This window comes from Castor canadensis, chromosome 1 (genome assembly GCF_047511655.1).
Source record: "Castor canadensis chromosome 1, mCasCan1.hap1v2, whole genome shotgun sequence".
Lineage (NCBI taxonomy): Eukaryota > Metazoa > Chordata > Mammalia > Rodentia > Castoridae > Castor > Castor canadensis.
The window spans coordinates 54,594,086-54,613,987 of record NC_133386.1 but is presented as its reverse complement, the minus strand read 5'-3'; the positions used below and the strand labels follow the sequence as shown (position 1 = coordinate 54,613,987).

General features: G+C 34.4%; 1 protein-coding gene and 1 non-coding gene across 3 annotated transcripts in view; one reads left to right on the top strand and one right to left on the bottom strand.

Moving 5' to 3' along the window:
• The window catches only part of Sec63 (SEC63 homolog, protein translocation regulator), a 67,994-nt gene that overhangs the window by 5,358 nt on the left and 42,734 nt on the right, over positions 1-19,902 (bottom strand). For both annotated transcript variants that reach the window (XM_020170093.2, XM_020170094.2), the window contains exons 11-18: positions 17,804-17,896; positions 16,964-17,118; positions 15,121-15,268; positions 11,815-11,897; positions 9,731-9,790; positions 9,364-9,537; positions 5,846-6,004; positions 4,157-4,258 (exon numbers count right to left, since the gene is read on the bottom strand). In XM_020170093.2, the coding sequence (XP_020025682.1) occupies positions 4,157-4,258; positions 5,846-6,004; positions 9,364-9,537; positions 9,731-9,790; positions 11,815-11,897; positions 15,121-15,268; positions 16,964-17,118; positions 17,804-17,896 (974 nt within the window). The remainder of the gene's footprint in view (positions 1-4,156; positions 4,259-5,845; positions 6,005-9,363; positions 9,538-9,730; positions 9,791-11,814; positions 11,898-15,120; positions 15,269-16,963; positions 17,119-17,803; positions 17,897-19,902) is intronic.
• LOC141416198 (U6 spliceosomal RNA) lies at positions 6,650-6,752 on the top strand. Its single transcript, XR_012441019.1, has one exon. It is a non-coding gene; the product is annotated as a U6 spliceosomal RNA (small nuclear RNA).

Here is a 19,902-nt window from a genome sequence, read left to right as displayed (position 1 = left end):
TTCCTTAAGCCTATTGATGGGCCTCCATGTAAAAACCCCTGATTTATGTTAAATGACAAAAGATAATTCTAAAAAGGAGAACAATATAAATGATTACAATATCATGTGACAAATAATCTTTAAGTAATCTTACCTAGTAATAAACAAAAGCAACATATAGGAGTGGAAGGGTCTTGGGTAGCCAAACGAAAAAAACAAAATCAATACAGTAAAACATTTTACACTCTTATAAAAGAACATGTCAGATTCTAAGAGCCTATACATACCTTTCATTGCATGATCTTAATAAGCATGGCATTTCTAGTTGAACTTCAAAAACATCAGGAAAAGAAAAAGCTGGGTAAAGAAACTGCTACCAGAATGTACAATGACAGCAGAAAAGAAATGGCAAAACAAGAACCAGGAAAATAGTTTCTAAAAAAACTTAGAAGACCAAACAGTCTAGAAGCACCAAGCCCCAGTAATATGCTCAGTGACCATTGCTAGATTACAGCTCCCATCAACAAGTGTGTCATCTGCTTTCACCTGTCTTAAGAATTGGGTATTTCTAAAGTGGTTTAAAGAAAAATGTTTTGGAGCTAGAAAAAAATTCTAAGATTTCTAAATACTCATTTAACTATCCTAAACTCTCAGTTTTCCAAAACTGTTTAAAAAGTAACTTTATAGAAACCATTTGAGAAAATGTTTATGCCTTTATACAAAAATTGCTACTTTTTCTATTCTATTTTAACCTTGTGATAGTATTTTCATAATGCTACACTAGAGTCAGCTAAAAGCTCTTCTGTTAAACACCTTTGGCTACAAAGCACTGCAGTACTAATCAGCCTAATAAATAAACCACAATATATAATAATGTAAGAAAGCACCTGACAAGAAAATTCAACCCAACTAAATTCTTCACCTGAGTGAGGACAACCACAGCAGGAACACTTGTATGTATGTATGTATGTGTGTGTGTGTGTGTGTGTATATATATATATATATATATATATATATATATATATATATATATATACACACACATAATGTTTGTCTATGTGAGTTTTGCATATGTAAAGCATATAAAAACATCATGGTCTCAAAATGGAGTAGTATTAATACCTGAACCTCAGGGGTCAGAGTCTGCTGCAGCTACTCAAATCTTCTGTTGCCGTGTGAAAAGAATGAGTGAGGATGTGTGTATGTATGTATTTATGGCAGTACAGGGATTTAAATTTAGAGCCTCATACTTGCTAGTCAGGGGCTCTGGAGCCATGCCCCAGCCCAAGTGGGGCTGTGTTCTAATAAAACTTTGTTTACAAACAAGTCTTGCTTTAAAAGCAGGGAGGGGGCTATACATGGCCTGCAGACTGCATTTTGCCAATGCTTGTTTTACAGCCTCACAGACCTGGGCTTTTTCTCCTCTCTAAATCTAACTTCCCTTTTCTATTAAATGCCAAGTGCTTATCCCAGATGGTGCTGAAGATCAATTGAGATGATATAAGTCAAATATATTAGAATGTTAGCATGTTGAGTACCTTAAGTGACAGTTATAATTACTAGTAAAATGATATACAATAACCTTTTCTTTTTTTTTTTTTTTTTTTTGTGGTACTGGGTCTGAACTCAGGGCCTCACGCTTGCTAAGCAGATGCTCTGCCACTGTGCCACTCCGCCAGCCCTATAAAAACCTCTTGCATGTAAGTGGTCTCAGACATTTGTCAGAAACATCACTACTGCAACATGTATGTAGTATATGCAGCGTGAGAATGTTCTAGTGCATGCATTTCTTAATTTACCTCTCTATTTAGAGAATGCTTTTCACTACATCCTCCCAGAGATTCATTCAAGCATATTTATAATCATGTTACAGCCATTTTTGATTGATCTAGACTCTCCTGTTTTATGATATAATACACATTAAAATTAAAGAAACAGCAATCATGATAAGAGCTTACAAATAGATAATGAATGTGACTTCCATTAAATAACATTCATTATAAATGTATAGAAATATAAGCTTTAAATATACCTCATTTACAACAGTGCTCTAATACTACTTTTGTTCCAGTAATAGGCCATTACAATTATGGTATTATGTTATATAGAGACAATGAAACTTTGAACTTAAAAAAAATAATAATAAACTGTATTGGAAAGGACTGCCTATAGCCTAGCCCACAGCAAGAGTAATTAAAATCTCAATGTATTGTTTCTTGAGTTTAAAAACTGTATAGAAATATTACTGTAGGAAAAAAACCAAATTCACTAATTAAAAACTAATAATCTGAATAAGTAATTTAAAAATATTTGGAGCCCCAGGAAAAGAGAAGAGAAAATGGGACAGAAGAAAATAGTGTTTGAGAAACAAAACAAAAATGCCAGTCAGTTTCACTATTAAGAAATGCTAGAGAGTTCTGTTGAGGGAAGAAATGCAATTCTACTTGGAAACATGAAGATATTAAGAGATAACCACTAGAAGGCGTAAATAAATGGACACACATAGATTAATACTGGCTCACAGACAAGAAGTATATAAAATCTCATATGGTTTAAGATGCATGTACAACTACATAGCATAAAAACCTTTGCATAAAAAGTACTCTAAATGTAATTAAAAGATTGGGTTGTTCCATTTTTTAAAAAATACAAGAAACTAGTGTGTATTAATCAATGACACTGTACCTGTGTCTACACTCATTAATGCGCATGTTAAAAAAGTAAAACAGATGTTCTATGAATTATTTGCACTTCAAAAAAAAGTATTTCTGTTGTTACAGCCCCAACCATTCTTAACATATGAATGAATATGAATTCATATTAATGAATTTCAGCAACATAGACACCAAGAATTACTAAATGGGTAGGTACACGGGAAGACAGGCAGATATCAAGAAAATCCTCAATATATTTTATGTGATAAATGGTACTTTGAGATATTTAGATGAAGATTATACTACAAAAAGGCATATTTTCACTGATTAAATGTTATAAGGAAATGAATGACTTTCACTTATCAACTAAGCATGGTCTAAAATGAACTGTTTGTTACAGGGGTACCAATTACGCAGCTTACAGCATTCCATGACACTTTTTAAGCCAATCAACAAGCAGAAATATATTTGCTTAATTTTGGGATGCTTGAAGTTGGCTGACTACTTCTACAACAGGCAAAATGCCCCTAACAGATGGCCTAAAATTCAGGATATACTAAAACATCAATGAATGTATTAAGATGGAATTCTGGGAAGACTTTTCACCAAGTCAAAACAACAATCTGTGCAGAACCACTCACTTATTACTAGGAGAGCCAAATTATTTAGGAATTTGCCTTAAGCAACCTCCAGCATTTCTGGATTGACAATCTCAAACAGAAAGCAGATTTATATAAGAAGCCATTGGCCAAACTTGAGTAGTGAGCAGAAGGTTCTGCGGCAAAGCTATGAGGCAGTCTGTGGAACAGTTTTCCTGAACTGTGGGGGGGCCGGGGGAAGACAGACAACCAGTTGTTGACCTCTGCTCCACAGACAGAATTATCTGCAAAAGCAAAATGTCAAGGAAATCCCAAAGTACTTTGAAAGACAAATAACACAGGCTATCAAGGAGATTAAAAGTTGAACATGAATAAAGACAAAGTAAACAAGGATGGAGCAAGCAGCCCTATGATGCTTTGTCCTGAGCTCAGTCTAGTCATGCTCAGCTCTTCAGGGTCCATAGCCATGGGTTCACCCATTTCCACAGTTACTGAGGTAACAGCAAGTCTGGTGGATCTAGGTGGCCAGCATAGAATCGTCAGAGGGGAAATTTAAGAATTTTTTCATCCTATTTGAAACTTGACGGGTAGGAGATTCATAAAAGTCATGTAGTCAAAGGCAAAATACACATTTGTCTTACAAAGACTCCTTGTACTACCAGTGAGAAATAGCCATTAAGCATACTCTATAATGTGAGAACAAAAAAGGCTTAAGAAATACTTAAAAAGTTAACAATCTCCTTTTCAACAACATTTTCACTAAAAGTAATTCATATTATAATACATTCTTATATGTTATCAAGAATAGACCACACTTAGTGCATTTGAGCAATAAACAAACACACCACAGAGGAATAAAAGTCAAATGAAAAATGTGACAAAGTGAATGAAATAAGGAAAGCAGTAGGTTTCAGTGAAACTTACCTCAGGAAAGTAAAGACTATAAACAGGATGTGTTATCTTTGATTTGGTTTCCAGTAGAGCTCTCTCCTTGCGCTGTATACTTTGTTGTAATTCTTGCCACTCCTCATAAAAATAAGAACAGTTGAAATATTATATGCTTTTGACCATTTTGAGGAGTTTCTACCCCTTATTCTGGACAATGCTAATTATTTACAGAGGATTAGAATGATTTCAGTCCCACAAACCTGGTCATCTTCTGGCTCAAACTTACTACATGCTTTTAACCCCTAACATGGACGACACCACCAGACCTGATCTGACCATGGCTTACCACTCTCCTCTCCTGGCAGTGCTTTCCTCCTCGTGCTTCTTATTCTGGTAACTTTTCTGAATTTACCAAACTGTCTCACTTCTCCGGAATACTGTTTGGATTTTTATTCTTTTCTGTTTTGTAAATTCCTACTTTTAATGTATGAACTCCTTAGGAAAGCCTACTACAAATTTCCCTCTGCCTCAGAACTCAGCTGATCACTCCTTCCTTTGTGCCATCACTACACCTTGCATAAGATACGCATTATCTCGCTTGTGTCACAATGTTCATTCATAAGTCTGCCTACTCTGCCAGGCCACATATCATTCAAAGGCAGAATCTATTTCACACTTGGCTTACATCTTTGCCATCAAAGACAGCTTGGAATGGGATAGATCATGAGTAGTTATTTGTTGGCTGAATGAATGTATTTTTAGTCTTTTGAAGAAACTAGCCCATCAAAACCTGAAGAGTAGTATTTTAATTCTTTGTTAAAGTAAAGCTGGGGAAATTATCTCTTTGATCTATTTTGATTTCCTGACAATCAGTTTAATCCTCAAAGTACAAAAACAGTCATGACCCGCAACTCATAAAAATAGTCATCTACATTTATTTCCCACCATTCCCAGGATGGATACATTTTCTCCTTATACTTTTATCCTCTACAGTGTACCTCTTCCTGTTTCTGACCTGTCCTTCTGCCTCAGAGGCTATTCAGGGGATCCCTTTATCTCTCCCAAACCATAAGGGTTATGTTTATATATACAGCCTAGTCAAAAAGAACATTCTAACAAATACACTTTGTTTGCAATATGTCTAATTTATCCACCAAATACATTCTCTATAATGTTTCCATACATTATGTATAACAATATACATATACTATACTTTATAACTCACTGTCTTAATAAATTCCTTAAGTATCTTGGCCCATGAAACCAGATGACACTCTATAAATGTAAGCTTTCCCTTAACTAACTTCTTGACATCAGGGTCCACAGTAATGTTTCTCAACCTAAACATTACCTGGATCCTATGACTGAACCTTCCAAGTAACTATTACCTGTTTCACACTTTTCCTTACTCATATGTCCATAGACAATCTTACCACTGAAAATTTCCTGAAGATACCAAAGTTATTTCACCTTACACCCAGGACCTACTCCACCTAGCAATTTAAGTAAACTTAAGAAAAATCAGGATTCCCAGTCCTTGTTTCAAACAAATTTTCCTTATAAACCCTGACTGGCATTCCTCACAAGAAAAATTACAAAGTAATAAAATCACAAAACATCTGTGTTATCTCACACAAGTAAAACAAGCAAACAAATAGACAACAATAAAACCCGCCATGATCATCAGAAGTATAATTCCAATTATTTAAACCTATGAAGTCTTACTGCCTCATCATCTTTGTTTTGTTTCTCATCTTGCTCTCTGTCAGATTCTCTGTCACTACCATCATCTTTTTCACTCTGGGAATCTCTATTGGCTTCCTCTTCTTCAGAATCGCTGCCTTTATCAGACACTTCATCTTCATCCTCCTTCACTGCAGCTTCCTAAAAGGAAAAAGCAAGCATAGAAGTAAGGAACATCTCAATGAGTAGGTATCATTGAGTCCCTGAAGTTAATTTAGTGTCACAACATAACTAAACTGGCTCAGGATGTGTACAGAATCTTAGAAAATAAAAACATCCATTTAACAATTGGCTTATTTGTCTATGGTTATTTTATTTGTTTCTTATGGTCTGTAAAATTAAGAAAAAAACATTTTATGTCTTCTTGCAAAATACACTACCACAATGGCTAAGATGACTCAGTTTTCAAAAGTATCACTAATACAATACATTTTATTTGAGAGGAAATGGGTAGTTTATAGGAAAATACTGCTTTGGGAGTTCAGGATCATTTTCTGTAGCTGATATAGTATGATGCAATAAAGTCAATATGCCAGGCAAAATTACTAATTCATTTCAAAAAGCAAGAAAAAGAACAGTAACTTATATGCAAAGAAAGTAGAATAAATGACTAGAAAACAGGTAAATAGAAAGCAGATATACAAAAGAGAAACTAAAAACTAACAGTTGCTTCTTTGAATAGCTTAGTGAAATTGTTAAGTTCCCAAGCAAGAACGCTAAAGAAAGAGAGAGAGAATACAAATTACCAATATTAGAATTAAAAAATGTACAACTAGTGCTCGCTTTGGTAGCACATATACTTAAAAAAAAAAATGGAACAATACAGAGAAGATTAGCATGGCCCCTGTGCAAGGATGACACTCAAATTCACGAAGCGTTCCATATTAAAAAAAATGTACAACTAGACCTGGCAGACATTAAAAATGAAAGGATATTATGAACTACTTTATGCCAGTAAACATGATAAATTAGAGGAAACGGACAAATTCCTTGAAAAAATTTACAAACTGATAAGAAAAAGCAGAATATATGTTAAAGAAAAGACTCCACAATTAAACCCCCTTTCAAAACTTCAGGCTCCCTAGAGAATCCTTCCAAATAATAAAGAAACCCAAGTTTACACCAACTCTTCCATGAAAGAGAGAATGGATACTTCCTAACTTGTTTAAGGAGGCCAGCTTTAACCTGACACAAAACCTAACAAAGATATTACAAGAAAGGAGAATGACTATCCTCTCATAAAAATAGAGAAACCAAGGACTGGAGCCTTGGCTCAAGTGGTATAGCACCTGCCTAGCAAGCATAAAGCCCAGAGTTCAAACTCCAGTACCCCATTCCCCCAACCCCCAAAAAATGAAAAGAAGAAAAGAATCCTAGCAAAATATTATCAAATCCAGGTAAATATTTTTTTAAAAAATCCTATCTTATGACCAAATGAAATTTGACTCAGGAATGCAGGGATTGTTTAAAAAAATTTAAATCCATCAATGTAATTCCCTAACCACATTAAAAAGAAAAAAAAATGATCAACTAAATGGATAGACAAAGCATTTAATAAAATTCCCTATGTTCATGGCAGAAAAAATTCTCAGCAAATAATGAATGGAAGGAAATACTTCCTTATTCTGATAACAGTAGTGAAATATTGTTTGCTTTTTTCCTAAGGGGAAAAAAAAGAGAAGGGTATCCACTATTATCACTTCTAATAAACTTTACACTGAGTGTCCTCACCAGCAGAGAAAGGTAAAAAATGCAAAAAGGTAGGGCATAAAGCTTAAAAGAAAAAAGTAAAACTATCTTCATTCATATCTAGAAAATCTTCCTTAAAATATCAACAGATGGTTAACATTAGTGTCAATTCATTAAGACTCCTTAATACAAGATCAATATTTAGGAAGCAACTGTACTTCTATATACCAGTAACAAACAATGAAGAACGAAGTTTTTTAAAAATGTCATTTACAGTAACACTCCCCCAAAAAGCATCAAATATACAGCAGTAAGTCTAATGAAAGATGTGCCACTGGGTATTACAAAAGCAGTGCTGAGAAAAATTAAGGAAGTTCCAAATCAATGAAGATAAACCATGATCAAAAATAAAAAGATTCAACATTGTTAACATATCAATTCTCCCCATATTGAACCACATATGCAATGCAATACCAATCTAAATTCAGCAATTGTTTGTGATGGAAATTGTCAAGCCCACTCTAAATATAAAGGTGGAAATACAAAGGACCTGATAGCTAAGACAACTCTGAATTAGTAAAGTGAGAGTTGGAGGATTTACACTATAGTATTTTAAGACTTAACATAAAGCTAGAGTTAAGACAGTCTGGTACAGGCACAAGAATAAACAAACAGAATGAACTAGACAGTGTATGAACCAACAAAGCATAAACTACAGTTACTTGTTTTACAATAAAGTACCATTGCAATTCAGTGAGGAAGGATTAGCCTTTTAATAAGCAGTGCTGGACAAAGTGACCCATATTCCATACCTCCCATCATTCATGAAAATTAATTCAAGACAGATCACAGGGCTAATTGTAACAACTAAAATAATAATGTTTCTAGAAGAAAACAGAAAAGCACTTCCAAGTCCTTGGAGTAGGCTGAGATACCTTAAAAGAACACAAAAGCAATAACCGTACAAGATAAGAATGCTGAAACACTCTTCATTAAAATTAAGACTCATCAAAAGCTACCATTAAGAAAGGGAAAAGGACTCATATCCAAAATATACAAAGGACTCTAACAAATCCATACAAACAACTGAATGGGGGGAAAAAAAGATGATATCCAACTGGTCAGTAAGCACTTGAAAATGTACACTACAGGCCAGCTAAATGAGGGGTGAAGGTGTGGCTCAAGTGGCAGATCACTTGCCCAGTAAGCGCAAGGCCGAGCTCAAACTGCAGTACCACCAAAAAATACAAACACAAATAAATAAAAGCAGGTCAAGCAAATGACCAAAACAAAAAACTGGCAAAGCCAAGTATTTATGAGGACTAGAACAACCTGACTCTCATATTTTGCTGGTAAAAGTATAAAATGGTGCACTTAAACAGACTCTTTCGATGAGTTAAACATGCATTTATCTATGATCCAACAATTCCACTGCTATGAGGAAAATAAATGTCCCCAAAATGTCATGAATAAATAAGCATAGTACTTTTATTCACAGTAGGTAAAAATTGTAAAGCTAATATCCAACAACCATAGAACAGAGAGATAAGGTATGTTTTATTCATACAATGAAATCACACACACACACACACACACACAATAGGCTACTGCTAAAAACAATACAGAAAGATGAATGCCATGGGCATATTTACTGAGAAGGGGCACAAGGAAGCTCTCTAGGATGCTATTAAGGTCTTTAAATCTTAATTTCAGTTTAATAGGTATACACCTATTTAAAACTTCAGGAGCTGTACACCTAAAATTTGCACGTTAGCATATATATTGTAACTCAATAATGACAATAAACTCACACTTCCAGCAACTCCGTTTGCCTGTTTTTGTTTCTGTTGCTTTGACTGTGATAATGGCACCGGTGTAGGTTTTTTCTTTAAAGACTTCTTTTTTTTTGACTTTGCTGTTTTCTTGGGTCCTTTACCCTTCTGCTGCCATCCTCCTTTTGTCTTGCTCTTAGTAGCCTCACACTGCTGTAAATCACAGCACACATCACATTCAGTAATAGGCTCATTTGTAAGTCAGAGCAATTTTCAGATAGGACTGGCTAAAATACATGTTTTCATAAACTGAATTACTCTCTCACAGTCACAGAAATCAATCAGAGAAGTAAATAAAACAGTTCTTTCACCGGAACAGATAGGTTAAGAAAACTTAAGCTTTTACCCCATCTTCTGTAGGCTGTTCCTCTGCAGCACAGATAGACTGTTCCTTTTCAAATACTTCCTAGGGGTGGCAAGAGGAAAAACATAAAATCTGTTACCTACATTTATTTTTCACATTAACAAAGAAATCTTTCAAAATGTGTATCAGTTAAGTTTTTTTTAACTGGCTACACCTGAGGGAGGAAGAGTAGACTTAGCAGTTATAAATGTGTGCATATGCAGATAGCTACCTCTCAAGTATGTCATTGCTATCATAAATATATGTTGAAAAGTACAGTCTACTTAAATTAACAAATTCATTATAAAGTAAAAAAACTCAGTTTAAAATTTCACTTTTACTCTAACAGCAATAAACACAAATATTTTAATGTGAGAACTGGAGTATATCACATTTTATCTAACAGTAAAACCCTCAAGAGACCACTATTAGGTTATTCATTATTAACTGTGATTTCTGGATTGTGACTAAGGAGTAGATCACCAAGCAAACCAAAATATCCTAAAGAACATCAACCATATAATCTAAATAAAACTCTTACAAAAGCTGTAAATTTTTTAAATCTCAGTAAGAACTCAGTACAAATGTATACCAGAAGATGACAACTGATGTGGGTTATGTTTAATAAACTTCCTGGAATTATTAAAGCTAACAAAATAATTATAATCAGTAGGCTGATACAACAAAAATGGCCAAACTCAGGTCAGCAAACTTGCACATCACCAACTTTTTTTTTTTTGAGGCAGGATCTTGCTATATAGCTCAAGCTGGCCTGGAACTTTTAATCCTCCTGCCTCAGCCTCCCAAATTTAAGTGCTGGGATTAAAATTGTGCACCACCATGCTGAGCACCACCAGTTTTGTTGTTGTTCTTTTGTTTTTTGCATTGCTGTGATAGAATCCAGGACCTCACTCATGCTAGGCAAACTCTCTACAACTGAGTTATACCCCCAGCCCACCAGCAGCTTTTTAAAACACTGTTTTATAGGAACACAACCATCCCCATTTATGACTTCAGTAGCTGCTACAAAGAAATTCCTTGCCTTAATCCAGGTGGTTTTACTTTTTGTCCTAACTACCACCACAGAAATGTCATCAGCTAAAGACTAATTTTTTTTTTGCTTGTTTCTCAGGCTGGGAATCCAAAAGCATGTGAGTAGTATAATTTTAGGTTCTAAACTTCAATTTTGGCACTGGTTTAGAGTTTCTTCTCCTAGGAGGAACCCTTCTTCCAGAATCCAAATGATACAAATGCTTCCTTATCACTTGCTATCATAAAACCAACATTTTTATTTGGTATATCCACCTACAACATATCCTTTTCCTACTAGTTTAGACATGGAGTTTAAATGTAGCATATATTTCCTGCAAATGGTCTCAGACCCCAGAGCAGAACAGGATATAAACTGAGTTGAAATACTAATTTTAAAAACTTAAATAACGAGAGACAATATATCAGTTGACTTGGAAAGTAATATAAATGTGCACTAGAAATGGAGAAAAACAAGATACAGGAAATATATAGGATTGGATTTAGCCAAAAGGAATCAAAGATATATGGGCATGGGAGCACACATGCTGTAAGTATTCAGCTTCAAAAACATATCATCTCAAAGCAGATGGATTTTGTGTAATTTTAATTTCTTCCTATACTTTTTAGCATTGCCTAAATTTTTCCCAGATATCATGAATTTTTCACATTATTAGAAATAAAGCTAATTTTCATTATAATTTTTAAAATTTTTAAATAAAGAACTAAGGAACAGATGATAAAATTCTCAAAAATCAGTAATTAATCTTTATATAGATAGTACTTTACAGTTTAATAACTGCATCATATAACTTGGTTACTATAATACTTTACAGAGAATAATCAATGAACAATTAATGTAGTTTCTAGGGTTTTTGGGTGTATATGAACACTATGACTGGTGAAAATTCATTTAAAATTTCAGACAGCTAACAGAACTTGCAAAATAAGATCATCAGTGTAATAGTTTTAACTTTAAGACAGTACTTAAAATGAGAAAAATAAATACAAAAATTTTGACATGTAACTCTTAAAGCATAAAAGTACTGACTACTTACTGCCATCGTTTGCCTTGTTAATTTAACCAGCACTGTAACTAGGGATCCTACTGTGATGTTGTTGCTATCTTCATCATCCAGTACTGTAAGACAGAAGGGAAAAATAAAAAGCAGTTATAAGAGTGCTTCAGTATTGTGAGCATGTATTTCAAAATTGCTAAAAGGAAATGCACTGGGGACTGGTGGAGTGGCTCAAGTGGTTGAGGACATGACTAGCCAGCCTGAGGCCCTGAGTTCAAACTCCAGCACTGCAAAAAAAAACAAAACAAAAAACTACTCTCTATAAAATTTGTCAGTATATTCCTTCAACAACCAATTCATTTAATCTTTAAAATAGCTCTAAAAAGTATTATTTCCAGGTCCCGAAGTAAAATGCCCAGTCACACAATAGCTGTACTAGCATTGCCACATTTAGAACCCAAGTCTTTGAAAACACAGTGTAACACGAAGACCAACAACACAACTCTCTCTCTCTCACTCACACAGTAATATAGAAATCAGGTTCTGTTACTCTATTAAATTTTCCAATGCTTACATTCACAAGATTTTACTCTTCTGACCAAGGCCTGACTGCAATTAAATCACCTTAAAGAGACAATTTTGAAAGGCAGGATCTTCAATATTTTCTACCTACACAAGAAAACCACTTTAAATGCTCATTTCAGCAGCACATACTCTAAAACCGGAAAGAGAGAGATTGGCATTCTTCTTCAGGTGGAAGGATAACATGCAATTTGTGAAGTGTAGTTTTGAAGAAAGAAGTGTTACCAATAATATTGCAAGTTTTATAATAGGTATTAAATTTTTAAAAATGTAAGTGTTCATGGCTATACACAATGTTACTGTGGGAAAAAGGAATGGAAACTCTGTTTTTTCAACTTTTCTGTAAGTCTACAATTATTTCAAAATTAAAAGTTAAAACAGCCAGTATAGTGGTGCATGCCTATAATCCTAGCACTCAGGAAGAAGGCAGGAGGACAGAGTTCCCCAGTACAACCAAAAAAAAAACAAAACTAAAAAGGAGTTTAAAATATTTTTTGTAATAAATAGTATTAAACACAATAAATTTTCACAACTGTTTTATTTTAAGACATTTGCCATACATGTCCCAAAAAAGTCTGTAATAAAATTTTAAAAATATAAACTAAGTTAGGAAAACATATTAAATATACCTTGTATTTCAATAACAATTTATTTTTTCTAGAGATTGAAAGATTTCTTCACTATGTGTTTTGGCTGCAGTCTCTTCTAGGTTTGTCATGCAAACTTGTTTTACAGAGTTAGTTCAGCATACAACTCTGGTCTGCGCTAACTGCCAAGTGGTGGAAACAATGGCCTCTGACAACCTACAGCTGCCAACTGCACTACTGGCTGTGAATATAACACCTGGGCATGAGCAAAGGACACTCTCCTTTCTTTACCCTGGGAGCCTCCATTATCAAAAATCAACTCTGGACCACAGCTCTACCACAATTCTCATTTTGCAAAGCTGTATACATGAGAAGCATATATGGTTGACTCTGCATTGATGTCTCCATGCTATTTGACACTCGGAAGTGAAGAAAAAGCCTAACATGACAGTCTACACAGCCTCTAGCCAGAAGGGAGGAGAGACCCATCATCTCCAATCACTGTACTAAGCAGTGCCCCTTCCTGCTTCAAACTGTATCACTCACGTTATCTATTTAGGTAGCATTGTAAAATAAAAAATAACAAACTGTCTATAAGAGGTGCTGTGGAGGGGAACACTGGTAATGCTTCCCAGTCAGAGTGAATACTTTCTCTTTGCTTCTTGTAAGAAAATCTCTTCTAATATTCACTTTTCTAAGAAGTATATGATTTCTACAGTACTTGATTATATCAAAGATTATCTCTAAATTCCAAAACCAGATTTTCATTTGAATAGTAGTTTAGGGTTAAATTACCGTAATCCTAAATGTTGTTTTTATGTTAGTATTTATAAAATCTGAAAACTCATGAATTGAAAAGGAAACCCCAGGCCCAGCATAAGGGCTCACTCCTGTAATCCCAGTTACTTAGGAAGAGGAGATCAGAAGGATGGCAGTTAGAGGTCAGCTCAGGCAAAAAGTTAGCAAGACTCTATCTCAACAAATAAGCCAGGTGTGGTGTCACACACCTCTAACCTCAGCTAGAAGAAAGACATAGATAGGAGGATTGTGGTTCCAGGCTGGCCCAGCCAAAAAGTGAGATCCTATCTAAAAAATAAGCCAAAGCAAAAAAGGTCTAGATGTGTGGCTCAAGAGGTAGAACACCTGCTTAGCAAGCATGAAGGCCTAAGTTCAAACTCCAATACTGCCAAAAAGAAAAAGAAAAAGGGGGAAAAAAAAAAACAACCACAACATCAACAAAATAAAACCAAAAGAAAGCCCCAAATCTCTATCAAAGGAAGTGGTCCAAGTTTATACATATATCCTATGCTCTAGGCAAACTGAAACCAGACTGCACTGTTTGCCTTCCTGTCCCAAATACCCTAGTCTTGGAAAGTCATTTACCTCCTCAACCCTTATTAAAACACAAACACAATAAAGCAGAGCAGAGACTGATTTAACAGTCACTCTAGAGCACCGAGGAAGAGTACACACTGCTCATTATCTGTTACATGAATACATGGCACCTTGTCTATGTCATTCACTTAAACACCTAGCATATGTTCACTTGGTTTTAAACCCATAATCAACTAGATGACGAGCCCTTTCTAGACAGAAACGATTCCTAACATGTCCCAGTATTTTTGGTACCTACAAGAAAGTTCTTACAACATGTCTTAGTGAATGTTAAGCTCAAAACTATACCACAAAGAAGGTAATGGAACAGACAACCTCTAATCTGTCAGTGTTCTAAAATATTAGTTATTAAAATGGTCACAGGATGGTTATAGATGTAGAAAAGTCATTTTTTTCACTTAAAACAGAATTAATATGAGGAAAAACACATGAAATGTGGCTTAATATAAGTAAATTGGGACTTTAAAAATAATTTCAGTATAAAGTAGTTATTTTCTTTTAATAATATATTTAAAATCTTTCCATTCTTTGAAAAGTTAAGAAATTCTTGAAAGCTGAACTACTAAACAGAATCCTTACATTTATACTGTCGTGACAAAAATAAGAGCAGGCCTCTTTTTTCTCAAAAAGATTAAATATACATCATTCTCCATCAAAGTAAGTCGGATAGGAAACAACTATCCTCAAGCTATGGTATTAAATAAAGTGTTTTGAGAATCTTGAGTCAAATAAGAGTCAGTCTAAAGGGAAGCAATGCTGAACAGGGAAACCTCCCACTTACCCTGAGATTTTATATCCATGGTCACATATGGAAAACTCCCAAGGACAGCCATAACCTCTTCATATTTTTCATCTTCAAGGAAGTGTAGTAGACTGTGACGATCTGATTCTTTTAAACTCACCAAATCTTGTATAGTCTTAATTTTGTACTGAATAAGAAAACAAATCATTAACTCATAAAACTTTTCATAAAAGTAAACCTGTTAGCTTATGTCATTTGCAGGAAAATGGACTATCATATTGAGCAAGATAAGCCAAGCTCAAAAAGCCAAATATCACATTTTCTCTCATTATGTAAAGTACTGACCTAAGACGATGATGACAGGACAGGAGTATAACAGGGGGGCTGTCTGGTGGTTAGAAGCAGTGGGAGAAGGGAGGAGGAAGGAGAGGGTACTGAGGGGCAAACAGGATTGAAGAACAGTTTATGCATATATGAAAACAGCACAATGAAATCCACTAAAAACTGTTTTAAAAAGAGGGGAGGAGGTGGGGGTAGGGTTAAGAAACTACAATAGAGGGAGTGAATTTGATCAAAGTACATTGTACCCATGTATGGAAATATGAAACCTCTTTGTACAATTAATTTATACTACTAATAAAAAAATCCTATTGGCATGCTGACCAAAAATTCCAGCAACTTTTAGAAAAATGTTTATATTATAGGCATTTCAAAGCAGAAAATAAAACTAAATAGCATTTCATGGCCCCTTTCTCTAAGACCATTTAAATTAAGGATCTGTTTTATTACAAAGTCACTACAGACTTATTTTTGGTCAGAGGGAAAAAAAAAATGTTCACACAGACTCTTGATCCAAGAACTATTGTCCTCAATTTATTTACTTATTAAGAACAAAATCCTTTAATAATAAACCTTTAAGAATAAACTTCCTGGACTGAAGACATGGCGTGACTCAAGTGGTAGAGCGCCTGCTTTTGCAAGCACAAAGCCCTGAGTTCAAACCCTGGCACCAATAAATAAACTTCCCAAGGACAGCTGTACCCTCAAGGTTTTACCATCCAATATCCTCAATTTGAATATCTTCTAAAGACACTGAGGTACAGTTATACTGTTACTGCAGTAATACCCACCTTAGATAAATGGCTACTTATGAGATGGTTCTTTAATTTCCAGTTGTTTGATGTTAGATATCTGATTTTTACGTTCACAAGATTAGTTCATGAGGCAAGTAAAACTCCTGCTTTGGAATTCTGAGGTTTTAAATTCTGATTGAACATTTCATCAAATTTATAAGGGTAGCACTATTATTTATCAGGGCACAGAATTCCATACAAATTTCTAATGTTAATTCTACCTTAATATATTATCAAGTCCAATATTTATCTTCTCACTTCATCTACTGTATACACAAGAAATGTTTAAAATCTCCTACCATAATTATAATTTCAGTTTGTTTTCTCAACTTTTCATTTATATATAATCTTGCTATACCTTAAGATAAGTTATCTTTACTTGACCTATTTGTTTTTAGAATGTGTAACCTCTTTTGTTCATATCCAATCAATAAATCATTGCCCATCCTTTAAGCCAAGAAGGAAATGCATTTTTACCTGATACATTTATTTCTGGTAATACAAAGAGCACAATGTTAATTGCTAAAATTCACTGTTCCCCAAAGTGGTAATATTACAGTAGTAAAATAAAGCAAAACAGCTATCTGACCAAGAAAACATTAACTGAACTACTGGAAAGATAGTTTTAGAATGTTTAAGACATTCTAAGTCTAAGAAATTCATAGTAATCATCTCTCAAAAGCTTTTTATTCATACTATCTTTAAGTGATAAAACAAAATGTGAAAACTTTGAAGTAGTCAGGAATTACCTTTTTATGATTAGAAACTCTCCTAAGGTTGTCCTCTTCAATATGAGGGAGCTGCAGAAGGGGAGACTTAAACTGCTGAAGGCCTTGAACAGCCATCTGAGAAAGCTTCATGCAGTTTTCTAAGGATGCCAAAGTTGGAGCACGAAACTCCCTTTCTTAGAAAGAATAGGAAAAAAGAAACAACAAAGCTGGACTTTTTACATGTTCAGGAGTACACAATTCATCATATAAACAAAAATCATACCAACATTCTTAACACCTCAAATACCTTTAAGAGCTTGGTATTGATATTCCTTTTAAAGTTACTGGAAAAAATATTATTAAAAGTATACACACTTGGTCAAATGCACATTATCCATCAATAATCACTGATTTAATTTTTTTAAAACTCTTGGTATCAATTCCAATTACAGTAAATTCTCAGGCATTGCCAGTATCATGAATGTAATGCTAGTATGCCAAGAACTAATATCACTCATAGCAAGAAACCACAAACATTGTTTCCTTCGTTAAGGTTCTCTCTTTTCATCAATGACCAAAAAATCCCTGCAGTCTTTTCCTCTCACACAAAAAAATTACACATGAGGTGAATCATTACAGCAGGTAAAGAATTATTTCGATTTCAATGCTAAAATATAGAATGAGCCAGCTCCAAAATATATCTAGAAAGAAAAGGAAATTCTAAATCTTTATAAACAATGAAAAAATGACAAAAATCATGAATAAAATTAAGAAAGCTCATTGAGCTAGTAGAGTTATAGTAAGTACCATAAATCTTAAAACTATAAAGTGTATTACAAGAAAAAGTAAAACATAATTAATTACATTTCCCCTCCTTACCTTCTCGGCTTCGGGCCATTATTATTAGTTGACAGATTACATTAACCATTTCTTGAAGTAGAGCAGGGCATTTTTTCAGCATAAATTGCTGATCTGCAAAACAATAAAAAACCTGAGACAAATCATTCTAATTTTATAGTTAAAGCACCTTTATCACTTGAAGCCCACGTGTAATGCTAAATTTAAGTTGTCTCACAAATACTTTACATGACCTCAGAATTTTATACTGGTTGAAGGAAATTTCTCATCAATATCAGTGAGAAAACCTCCAGTCACATTAGATGTGTCAACAGCAAAATTTTAATATTTTGGTGTTAAGCTTATTAAGTAAAACAAATCCCTATTTTCTTTAAAATACTTCCTAGTAATAAATTTAATCTTATGTTGGTGTATTTGAAAACGTTAAGAATTTTCTTCTTGGGCACTTACTTCCTATAATAATGGGTAAGTACAAAGACTAAGAATGAGAATAAATATCAACTAAATACAGAGAGATGAAGAGGAAGAGGAAGAGGGCAACAGAGACTTTAACTTTAATTATATATTAACTTTAACTATATATTAAAGTTAAAACTAGGCTGAGGATATAGCTCAGTAGTAGAGCACTTGCTTAGCATGCATGAGATACTAGGCTTGATCCCTAGCACCACAAAACAAGTTAATTATTAAGACCATCCACTGGATTTGGTGCTCAACTTTAAAAAAACTGTCCGAGCCTCACACGAGTGGCTTATACCTGTCATCTCAAGTTATGCAGGAAATGGAGAACAGGAGAATCATGGTTCCGGGCCAGCCTGGGCAAAAGCCTACAAGACCCCATCACAATAGAAAAAAAGCTCAGTGTGGTGGTGAGCATTTGTTATCTCAGCAACAGCAGGAAGTGTAAATTAGGAGGACTGTGCTCCAGGCCAGCCTGGGCAAAAAGCAACACCCTATCTCCAAAATAACCAAAGTAAAAAGAGCTGGAGGGGTGTCTCAAGTGATAGAGCATCTGCCTTCAAAGTGGGAAATCCTGAATTGAAATCCCAATGGCATCAAAAAAAAGAAAAAGTGTTTCCTATTTCTGAAAGATGACTGCTAAAAATGGCAATGGCTACATATCTGCACAGAATATTAGCAACAGAATTACTCATTAATATTTCAAAGCAATTCCTGTGACAAGGCCTAAATAGTGCTCTTGCATTCCATCATAAGCATCCTTCCTATCAGCAATCACAGCACCAAACGACCTTGTTTTCAGAAGCATTCAACTGCATTATTAGCTTAAAGGAGAAGGGGGGTAAGATGTCATTTAGAAAGAACATTGATTTTCAATCAGGCACCAGTGGCTCACACTTGTAATCTCAGCTACTTGTGATCTTAGGCAGCAATCAGGAGGATTGAGGTTTGAAGCCAGCCTGGGGCAAATAGTAGAAGAGACTGTATCTTGAAAAAACCCATCACAAAAAAGGTCTGGTGGAATGGCTCAAGGTGTAGGCCCTGAGTTCAAACACCAGTACTGCAAAAATAAATAAATAAATAAATAAATAAATAAATAAATAAATAAATAAAATTATTTTCTAGGAAAACAACTTTCTTAACTTTCTTGTAAAGCTTCAACTGAAATACTACGGGTAAAGTACAGATGACATTCAGGTTAATGACATCCCTGGAAACACTGTTGTGCCAATCCATTGCTTTTGTTTTAAACAGAAGAGATGACTTCGAATAACTCTGAACCTTTACATAAAGATCAAACAGACACTTAGTAACTACTATTGGAAAGAAGGGATGGGTGGAGGTGGGGAATTAGTGGAGAGAGATATTTGCTATGAAATACATCTTAGTTTATTAATAAATATTTCTCAGAGTATTCTCTCATCTCGAAATATTAAATTTCAACATCTGCCAAAACATCTTAAAGCACCAAACTATTTGTGAAGTAATTATGTAGCATATTTTTTAAGGTCCTGGTCCTTAAAAAGGCTGGAGGTATGGTTCGAGTGGTATAGCAAAAGCACAAGGCTATGAGTTCAAACCTTAGTACCACATACAAAACCAAAACCCAAAAAATATTCTTAAGCAATAATCCAATTGGGCAAAAAAGAACATTTACAAAA